The sequence below is a fragment of the Parasteatoda tepidariorum genome, chromosome 5 (assembly GCF_043381705.1).
Source record: "Parasteatoda tepidariorum isolate YZ-2023 chromosome 5, CAS_Ptep_4.0, whole genome shotgun sequence".
In the NCBI taxonomy this organism is placed as follows: Eukaryota; Metazoa; Arthropoda; class Arachnida; order Araneae; family Theridiidae; genus Parasteatoda; species Parasteatoda tepidariorum.
Window position 1 is genome coordinate 16,848,545 of NC_092208.1, and position 10,905 is coordinate 16,859,449.

The following is a 10,905-nucleotide window of genomic DNA, read 5'->3' on the forward strand; positions in this document are numbered from 1 at the left end:
ATTTTAAACTCTAGAAAAGGCACTGATTGACTTCTAAAATTCATGCGTAATATTAAATTATGTCATTTGAAAAATTGTAAATGTATTCTTAATCTTTAATGTATTATATTAATGCCTGCTTTTTTTGACGTAAAAAAACTGCATTATTGTCCTTTATTTTATCAGTTTCATAATTCTTTTTAATGAGTACTATGTTTTTCTCAAAATCAGTTCAGTATTTATAAATTATAAGTAAATATTTGCTCTAGTTTTGTGTCTTCACAATATAGCAACCTCACATTATAACATCCATTTTTGTTAGGACCATAGAGATCATTAATCGAGATTAGATTGTATTAATAAGATATAAAATTCATGAATACTATTTAAACAGTTCTTTATATAGTTGTAAAATTTGATTTTATTATACATTATCACTTAAAATTTTGAAAATCTGCTATTTTAATTTCTAATAAAATTCATTAAATTTATTTATTTTTTCCCCCCAACTGTTGCTTCTTAATTCTCACTTATTTAAAAATGTGTATTAAATATTTTGAAAAAGTTTTCTTACTTCTTCCTCTCAGGTTGAAGAAATCCTATTTCCAAGGAGCTTTTTTAATGCTGATTTTTCTAATGTGGGAGAAACGTACCATTTCCATTTTAAATTACGTTTATTAACCCATAAATGTAACTATTAAATTATAAACTTTACTACCACTAGAAAAATTTTCTATAAAAAGTTGGCAGTTGTGGTATTTATTATTTTACCAGTTCTTTGAAGAATAAGAGTGTTGATTTTTTTTTCTCTGTAGGAAAGTGAGGAGAATGTAGCTATTGGCATGAACTACATGAAACAAGCTGCTTGTTCAGGAGACAGAGCTGCCATGATATTCCTTGCAAAAGCTCATGACACTGGAGATAATGTGATGTTAGTAATCTTATATTTTTGTATCGTATTTAAGTCATAAAACTAAACAAATAGTTTGCGTATGTAAGCTAATCTTTTCCAATAATGACATACATTTCATGTTTCATTTTCAGCCACAAGATCATTTATTTTTTTGGTTGATTCTCATATATTGTTGATAAATTTCATTTGCCTCACTTTGTTCCTCATAGACCGCTTTGTATAGAAACTTGGAAAAGCCTGGTTATCTGCAGTAGTTTAAAAATATTATTAGAAAGTGTGGGGTTAGTGGTAGAGTTCATATTAAATGAAAATTTGTTACAAAATTCATAAAAAAATTTTTTTGTTCAAATTTTACTTTTTATATTTATTTATAAGCACACTGAAAATCGTTAACGATAGTAATATTTTGTGAAACAGAATGTTCATAAGATATAATTACCATTGAGGAAAAGGTTATTTTTGTAGGGCAATATTTTAATATTTTCTAAAGGTATGACAAATAGGTTGCTTTGGAAGAAGAAATACAAGTAATAGTGAATCAATTTTACTATGAACTGTAGTTTATAAGGGAATTATAATAAACAAAGTTCACATTATTATCATGTTTTCGCAGCCTCTTAAGAAATTCAACTATGCCTTCTCATTCAACTAAAGCAAAGTTATAGAAGTACTTTTAAAGATTTTTTTTTTTTAAATATTTAGGCAAGGAATTATATGCTGTAAAAATGACTGAAAAATTATTTTAATCTAGCCTACATTGTTCTTCAGCCAAAAGAAATAACTGATAAAATCCAGTTACCAGCAATTAACTGACAACTGGTAATAAATGTGATTTTGTTATTTTGTGCTTGTGAGTTTAGGTATTGCTAATAAAATATCCTCGCCAAAAGAGATTTTAAAATTATATACCTCAAAATTTTGAAGATTAGCCCTTTTTAATATTAAGAACTATTATCTAGTTTAAAAAAAAACTTGAAAAGTGTATTTAAAATAAAATGAAAAATATATCCTTCTTAAAATTTCCCTTTGAGTGATTTTCCTTCTGTGAGTTCTAAAACCTCTAGGTAATCCAGTGATCTCTCTTCATTCCTTTTCTATTTTTGTTTCTACTCCAGGTTTAGTTTATAATACCTTTTGACTATTTAAATCAACTTTTTTAGATATTTAATATTGTCCAAATTCGTGTAAGACAAGTGGTCACCCATTTTGTGAGGTCAATCTAAGCAAAAAAAAAAAAAACTCCGTAACTAGTTTGAATATTAAATCTGTTTTTCAACCTATTTTCAATGCATTTTGAAAAAAAAAGAAGGGAAAACTATTGCATTAAAATTCCATAATCTAAAGAAAATACTTTTGAAAAAAGGAAATCGACTACGTATAAAACATTTTCAAAAATGTAGTTCAAAGATTTATTTAAAAATAGAGGTTAAGGCAGCACAAATTCTAGACTAACAACATGATGGTGGAAATGTAGTCAGCATTGTACACTGACTTCCTTCACCTCTCAGACAAGCTGGTACTCGTTGATCTGAATGTGGTTAGGCTTCAAACCACCACTGGAAACAAAACCAGAGTCCTAAATTTTTTTTCTCCCAGTGAAAGTTAAAAACTTGTTGCTTCATTTCAAGTGCGCAAAACTTCAAGCGTTTTTTTAATTTGAAAACAGAATAAATATACAGGGTAATCTGTATAAGTTACCCACTTTTGGAACATAAATTTGATGTTCTACTTGAACAAGTAATCAGCTTATGGAAGGTGAATTTAGTTGTTTTTGTCTGGTTGGTGATCATTAAATTCAATTCAGAGGTTCAACTTACACAGGTGGTTAACTTAACAGTTTTCACTGATACTTCGTAAATGTGGACATAAAAATTACTCTCAGTTTCTGAGACAAATAGATATTGTTTCTATTATGCTGAGGAATAGTTAAGTTATTTATATCAAAGTTTGTGATAATTTCTTTTTTGTTTGTGTAGAGAAAAGAATTGGAAAGAGGCTGTTTATTGGTATGAGAAAGCCATTAAAACAGAAGAGATTGACGAAGGAGGAGAATATGATGCATGCATGCATGATCCTAGCTATGAGCTTCTTGCTCGCCAGGCAACCCTTTACAAGGAGGGTGGCTATCAACTACAAAAAGATCCTTACAAAGCTGGTGAGTGGCTCTTTTTTAGGATTCTTCTGCTCATAAAGTTGCCTGTGTGAAATGGCTGTACATTTATTTTATTCATATTTATAAATTAATACGTTATGTTGACACATATTATTAGAATACTCTACCAACTATTTAACATTGGCGCCAGTTTGGTTCAAAATTGGCTCAATATGGGTCCTGTGAGAACATGTACCGAGGGACCAATATTGGAATGTCTAGATTTGTCAATATTGGTCCTATATCGGGCCAATATTGGCCTATATGCTATCTTCAATATGCAGCCTATATTGGCTGAATAGTGACTATAAAATATCGGGTGAATCTGTCAACTCTATATTGGGCTGATATTGGTTATAAGTGGCTGCAAAATATCGGGTGAATCTGTTGACTATATTTTGGACCGATATTGGTTGTAAAGTGGCCATAAAAAATCGGGTGAATAGGAGAATTTTCTGTAGGGCTAATATCGGAAAATAACGGCCTCTTGAACTCTTCTTGAGCCAAGATTCGTGAATATTGGTCCAATAAGGACCCAAGTTATTTTGCTGCTAGGATAATATTTTAACAAAAAAAAATTTTTTTTGTTGTTAAACTTGAGGAATTCTTTTTTTTTTTTGTATTTTGTCAAAAATAACTTCGTCATGTAACTCAAAATACTTCTTAATAGAATCTTCTTCATCATTTAAAACAATATTTTCTTTTCTTTATAGAAACATGAATTTTTTTTGGTTCATACTTACAAAATTACATGCGTCTTGTTAGTAAGTCAATAAGTGTATATGCCATGAGGTAATCATAGTTTGTTAAAGTAACAAAAATTTTTTAAAAAAATAACTTGAGAAAACTTTTTACTTGGATTTTGTCAAAAATAATTTTTTCATATAATGCGAAACTTCTCCTTAATAGAATCTTTGTATTTTATGCTTTTTTTATTTTATTATGGAAATACTAATTTTTGTTCATACTTACTATATGTGTCATACTTTTAAATTAATCAGACATATGCAGTTCAGTAATCAAGTGTTGTATTTGCATTGAATTGTATTTTGATAAAGCTAATTTTTTTGTTAAATTTAAAAAACTTTTTTATTTAGATTTAGTTAAAAAAGGAACTTTCTTCAAATAACTTTAAAAACATCTTAATCAAACCTTTGTCATTTAAAACAATATTTATTTACTTATTTTTTCATCATAGAAATACAATTTAATATGTTCTTTTTAGGTGAATTATTCAACTTGGCTGCTGAAACTGCTCTAGCTTGCATGAAAGGGAAAGTTGCTAACAAGTACTACATGTATGCCGAAGAAGCATTCGCTGAGGCTGATGAATAATTTTGAATGATGAATTTTTTTCTCTGTTATTTTATGGTTTTCATATTTGTGTTCCATAATACACACATGTTTATTTGTATTTAAATAGATTTGCTTTTTTATGAAGCTCACGATTTACAATTGTTAAGTTAAGTTGCGAATTACTTTTAAATTAATTTCTAATTTTATGTTGTTCTTTTCTTTTTTTTAGTTTTAAACCTTAAGTACTTGGTCTGGTTCATCTTCAACATTTAATTAAATTAAATGGAGTGAAGCAATTTGTTAATTACAATTAACAGTTTCCATTAATTTTAGTTGCATCTCATTGAATATTGGTTTCTTTTTTATTAGAAAAGAAATTTCAGTGGGCAAAGCTTTTTATTAAATTTGAGCATGATTTTCTAATCATAACTGTCTTCACACAACAAAAATGTTATAAAAAGCACGAAATGTTAATATTTATTATATTGCAGCTAATTTTGCATCAAAAAGCCTCATCTAACAAGCTTGTATATTTTTTTCTCTCAAAATAACAGTAATATAAACTAGCCGAGTTGGAAATAACTTAAGTGTTTAAAATATGCACTGTAATGCATTTAAAACTGCGGCTGCCAGTAGTTTAAAAATATTAATAAAAAAAAACACTAAGCTGTCTGCTGTTTAGATACCAGTGCTCAATGCAAAATAGTTATATAATAACAGGTACATTAATCTAAAGTCTACTGTTAAAATCAATATTCTGAGTTATTTAAGTTACATTCTACAAGATGATTTTAATATATTTTTGGGCAAATCTAAATCCTAAGCGAAAAAGTCTTTCTTGAAATCTGGAGTGATTTAGCTTAAGGCAGTTACACATCCACATTTCAAACGTTTTTTAAATAAAAATGTGAAAAATTAAGTGAAAAGGTAATTTGCATAAAATTAGATGTTCATACTGCGGAGAATAGATTAAAAAAATATTTAAAGAAAATCAATTTTTGAATATATTTTAAAATTTTTATGTATTTTTTAAAATTTATTATTGTTAATATGTATGTAAACTTTTTTGCATAGTCTTAAGTCTTACGACTCCTGTCTCTCCACTGGTTAGTTTTTATTTACTTTTTTAATATGCAAAAAAGTTAAAAGGTTTCTTCAAAATTTTAGACATTATACCAATTTTTTTCTCTATAACAATTTTGCTTTTTTTGAGTTTAAATTGTAGATACAAAGTCATTGCTTATTGGCTCAAATTTGATGCAAACACTTTTTTAATTTTCTCAATATTTTCATCTAACAAATTCTTGTGAAGCTTGCAATATGTTTGTATTGTAGAATGTGCTTTAATTTTATGAAACAAAAACTCACTTAACACCTTTTTATTTTGTTATGAAAAAATCTAAACTTATTTAAACATTTAATTTTAGCATGTTTTAAGCTGAATTGTCTAAAACTGGTTTATTTTTATTTTGTCATAGATATAGATTCCTTGACTAAATATTGACCAGTTTTTGTTGGTAGGGTCATTTTTTTTACATAGGCTCTAAATTTGATCCATTGTAATGGACAATACTAGATTTGATAACCAGTCTACTTAATTCATGATTCTGAGTTATACTGAGGTGATATAAAATTAGTTTTCTGCGAAAATTTATATTTAATAAGATGGACTAAGATGATAGCATATTTAATTAAACTAAGTTGAATAATTTAATTAAAGTATAATTTGTGAGTGCAGTCAAATTACTCATGATCTTTCATATTTGCTTCTTTATGTGTGTTTTGATCGCTTGTTTGTTTATATGTTTTTGTGATATTTTTATAAAATCATGAAGTTTCCATTTTGTTTTCATTTTTCTTGCTACGTTTATTATGTTTATTTGATTTTTTTCTTATGCATTTGTAAGTTTGTTCCAAGTTTCGGTAAATTTAATGTGTAGCTTTACTTGCTCATTTGTCATTCATACATTTATGCATCTTTGAATTTTAAAATACTATTATTTCTTGTCAATTTAATCAAGTAATTGATAACTTTATTAATTATCTTAATCAAGAAGTATTAATAATTTCAATTTCTTCAGTTATTTCAAATATCAATGAAAGTGAAGTTTCTGAGAAACTTTCTTTTTTTTTAGTTTGGCTTTTGTTTTGAAAATGATTTTACTTTTCATTGTAAAAAAATGCTTTTGTAGATTTGTTTCACTCAAATTATTTCATCCACATATTGATTCTTTCATTTTCTTTTCTTTCTTGTTTATCATGTATCCACATTTAAAATGGCCTAATTAAGGAAGCTAAAACTCATAAGCTAATTAGTTTTTTTTAAGGGATAAATGATGAATGTTTTTTGATACTTATTAGTTGCAGAAAGTTTTTTTAACTTTAGGAAGTCTTAATTTTTTTTAAAAATATGTTTGTAAGGTTTGTAGCATTTCTGATTGTACTTAAAATAGTCTGTATGTTTTTAATTTAATAAGATATTTTAGTTTTGATAGGGAAGAAGTGTTTGTGAAAAGTAACAAAAAGGTCTTTTTTTAAAAAAAAATTTAATATAATGTACTTTTTTGACAACGGTAATATGTTAATGTTGACAAAGGTAATACCGAAGGTTGATTTTAGTTATTTTATAGTGTTTATACAAAGACTTTAAACTTTGCAATTCTTTTCATATTACATCTGTAATTGGCTGTAATTATTATTTTAAAATAATCAAATTCAATTTCACGAAAAAATTCATTTTTAATTTAAAAAAGTAATTTATTTAGCTTTTTTATGAAATGCAAAATTGTTAAGAAATCCTCAAATTATAATTTTAATTGCTTTTATAGTTATTGCGTTGTTTAATATTTTTACTATTCTTATAATAATATAAGCCAAAAATTGTTAAGTAAGCTTAAAATTGTTGCATAAAATAGTATGATTAAGGTTTTATTTTCCCTGTTATGTTTTATTTTATTTCTCACTCTAGTTTCAGAGATCTCTTTCATCCGTTGTTTTTTTATTATTATTATATTTTTAGTATTTTCTTTTTTTGTCATGGTTGTTTTATTGCTACTTTTCATAATGGTGCTCTGTTTGAATCTTTATTTTTCGACTTAATAACTTTGCCAGATGGAAACAAAAAAGTCAAAAACACTTTCAAAGCTATGATCTTCTAGGTATCTTGTATGTGATGTATGTTATTGTGTAACTCTCTATTGCGTTTGCTTTCTTTCTGCACTTTGTATGTTGACATATTTTGCTTTTGACAGCTTATCTTTGTGTTTTTGTATGATTTAGCCAATTTAGAAAGGCTTATAAATGTGTGACTTAGTCTGCTTTTCATTTTATGTATGGGCTTTGATATTTGTGAAATAATCTCAATTTGTTATACTTGCATTCAGCTCTCTATTAACTGATTTTTTTTTATATTTTTACTATGCATAGTTATATCTTTATGTATAGTGTTAGCTAAACATATACTCTTTGTAAAAGAAATAGGTGGTTCAACGCATGTTTCAACTCTCTGTATTATTATAATTTTTTTTCTGTTGCAGTATTGCTTTTAAATAGTGTTTTATTGGTAAAAGTAAATTAAGGGAGACTTTTCAAGTTTAAATATATATGAGTATATATTTGAACTTGTTTTGTAACAACTGATCTTAATATACATTTTTTCAATTGTTGTAAAAAACATGCTCATTAAGAATTGCAAATGAATATGTAAGTGAGAAAGAAACGAAAATATTATCAAAATCTATCCACTCAATATTAATAAAAGATAGACTAAAAATGTCAAAACCTGTTTGATTGGAGGTCAGAGGAATGTAGAAAAGGGATTAATATGAAGAACTTTCTATGTTGGCAATCAAACTGATGATGTTTTTCTTTCCCTCTTCTTTACTAGTGATTCGATAAATTTTGATATTGATTTTTCTCAATTATATATTAATTTGCGGCTCTAATGTGTATACATAATAATAACGTCTAATGTGTATATGGTACTCTCTGTATAAATTTTTCATTTTGCAGCATGCTCAATCGAGTATATTGTTCTGAAGGCATGAATCAAAATTTCTGTAAATAAAGTAACAGCATTTTAGCATAGGGAGGAAATAAACTTCCGCAAAGTTTAAATGTTGTTTTCTTAACAATGTTTCCCTTACTCACAGACACAATAAATTGTTTCTGTGTGCATCAGATTTTCTTGGAAATTTAACACCTCATATTAAATAACCCAGTTTCTGTAGCAGATAGAATTTATATTGATTGAATTTATAGTTTTTTAAAAATTAAATGTGAGTACTTAATTTTAAGGAAGTCCCGATTTGTCATTTACTGATGAAATTTTATAAATGCAATGAAGAAAATCTATATGTAATTTAGTTTTGCACACAATTGAAATTTTTCTAGTGTATCCTAAGGAAAATTGAAGGATTTATTATGTATCCAAGTGGAAAAAAACCCTTTAAAGCTTGTTTTAACTATACACTTTTCAATACAAAAAAATGCTATATTTTTCTAATCTGAATGAATTTTACCGAATTCTGTTCTGTTATGTATTCTATAAAATGTGAATTTTTTTTTTCCTTTTTAAAATTTGACCACGGCTTTTAGCTACCAATTTGTATCTTTTTGTAAAATGAACAATCCTTAAAAAAGAGCTCTGTACACTTGGTTTATGAATAGAAAATGTAAAACATGAATCATTAATAACTTTTGCATAGAGTATATTTATGAAAAATGTCTTGCCAAATATTGTATGCACTGCATTATAACCTGTGTATTGCACTCACCTTTTCTCTCTGTAGTTGTAATTAATGTCAATTTTTTGTATGTTTATCGCTAAACTTCTGAAGAAGTTGCATACTTATGTACACAGCAGAAATGTTGTCAGCATCCGTTTGAATCTGTCCCAGTGATTTATGAAAGGAGCTTAAATAATCATTAGTGATTAGCCAGAAGTATTATGATCAGACAATTGTAGTGGAATGAAGACACTTTTGGATAGTTATTGTGTCAATTTTATTCTTTTATATACTAACATCTAATCGTAGTTTTGATTGGTAGATAGTAAACTTTGTATTTGTTACTAGTAGTGATATTATTTTCTAGTTGTTTGTCGATTTAAAAGAGCTGAATGTCTATTTTTTATGCAGTGCCGATATTCATGTGATATATTGATCTATGCGACATGTTCTCGTTATTTTTTGAAGAAGAAAAATGATAAAAATTATTCTTCCTTGAACATGCTGTCTGGTTATTTGACTTACTATTATACAGGGTGTGTAAATTAAGTAATGAGACTGGCGAGGCTGTGTTTGATATGGCAATCCTATCGATATTTTACAGTCCAGCGACCTTTAACAATTTGTTCTCTTTTTTGGAGATCATTCACTTGGTTGTGGGTGGTCACAATTACAATGCAAGCCTTTGTTTGTTTTAATATTTGTTATCCGAACATTACCCGAATTTAAGAATTAAGTTTTTTTTTAATTTGAGAAAATGTCAAACGGGAGAGTGGGTCATTAAACGCCAGTAGATTGGAAAATCGCATTCTGGACCCACTAAATTTGGAGAAGTGGTTTGTCAGCCTTATATATATTTCAGTGCAAGTGTGAACTCGGTAAATTTATATGGTTTTTCATAACCTAACTATCTACAATTACCTTAAAAATATCCTGTTTTCAAAAATTTTCCTGTTATCAAAAATTTTTTTTGGCAAAAGAAATGAATTAGTTTTATTCTTATAGGCGCGTTACTACTGAACACTCCAGCCCGTCAATATCATGGGAGCGAGAAATAGCGGGCGAAAACTCACCCCGTCATTTTCACGGGAGCGAGAATAATTAATTATAATAATCATAATTTAAAAAGTAATGCAATGTAATGCATACTCCTAACTATTAATTTAGAAATAATAATTATATCATGAACTGGAACACGAAACGTTAGAATAGATATGCATGTACAGCTTGAAGTTAACAAACTTGTATTAAGTGTAGATTATTTTTATTCATGTTTCACTTGCTTTCTAACATACACAGTTTAGTTCAAATTTCAGTCCAATTATTTCCTGTCTCCTTATTTCAATTCAATGCTTTACTGAAATTGATAGTTTAAAATAATATGATTGGTGGAGTTACAAAATTTTTATTGCTCGAGCTTTCTGTGAGTATTTCTGCTTTGAAGTCATTTATTACATTCAGCAACAGCAGTAACAGCGACCGCTTCTTGGTTTTTCATGTTGTCTTTTGAAAAGTTTTTCCAAACAAGGTGCATCAAACATAACTTTTATACCTGGAAATAAAGTTTATAAAAAATTAATTTTGAAAGAACGAAATCGTGAGACAATGAAGTTTATACTGGACAATTTTATTTTATTTTACGAGGGTTGTAAATTAAATAGTGGCAACTTAATCTTGAAACTCACAGAAGGGCTAGCATGCGCAAATATGATATGGGAGCGGAGAGGTGGCGCTGTTGTCGATGTGTAGAGTGCAAAAAACAGTCGATCTGCTTAGAAGGGTAGTTGTTGTGTGGCGTTAAAGTGAGGAGTTTCGTTTCCATCGCTCTAAAGCATGTT

The 10,905-nt window shown here is 27.7% G+C and overlaps 2 protein-coding genes across 3 annotated transcripts in view; one reads left to right on the plus strand and one right to left on the minus strand.

Annotated features, from left to right (window-relative positions):
• LOC107456963 (eukaryotic elongation factor 2 kinase) overlaps positions 1-5,126 on the plus strand; it is a 28,898-nt gene extending 23,772 nt beyond the window's left edge. For both annotated transcript variants that reach the window (XM_016074971.3, XM_043044825.2), the window contains 3 exons: positions 795-910; positions 2,869-3,047; positions 4,270-5,126. In XM_016074971.3, the coding sequence (XP_015930457.2) occupies positions 795-910; positions 2,869-3,047; positions 4,270-4,379 (405 nt within the window). In that variant the 3' untranslated portion in view covers positions 4,380-5,126. The remainder of the gene's footprint in view (positions 1-794; positions 911-2,868; positions 3,048-4,269) is intronic.
• Positions 5,127-10,452: 5,326 nt separating this feature from the next.
• Positions 10,453-10,905, minus strand: part of LOC122269852 (uncharacterized) — a gene marked incomplete in the record, with an annotated part of 12,491 nt that continues 12,038 nt past the window's right edge. Inside the window, 1 exon segment of the mRNA XM_071180868.1 lies at positions 10,453-10,564. Within this exon segment, the coding sequence (XP_071036969.1) occupies positions 10,525-10,564 (40 nt within the window).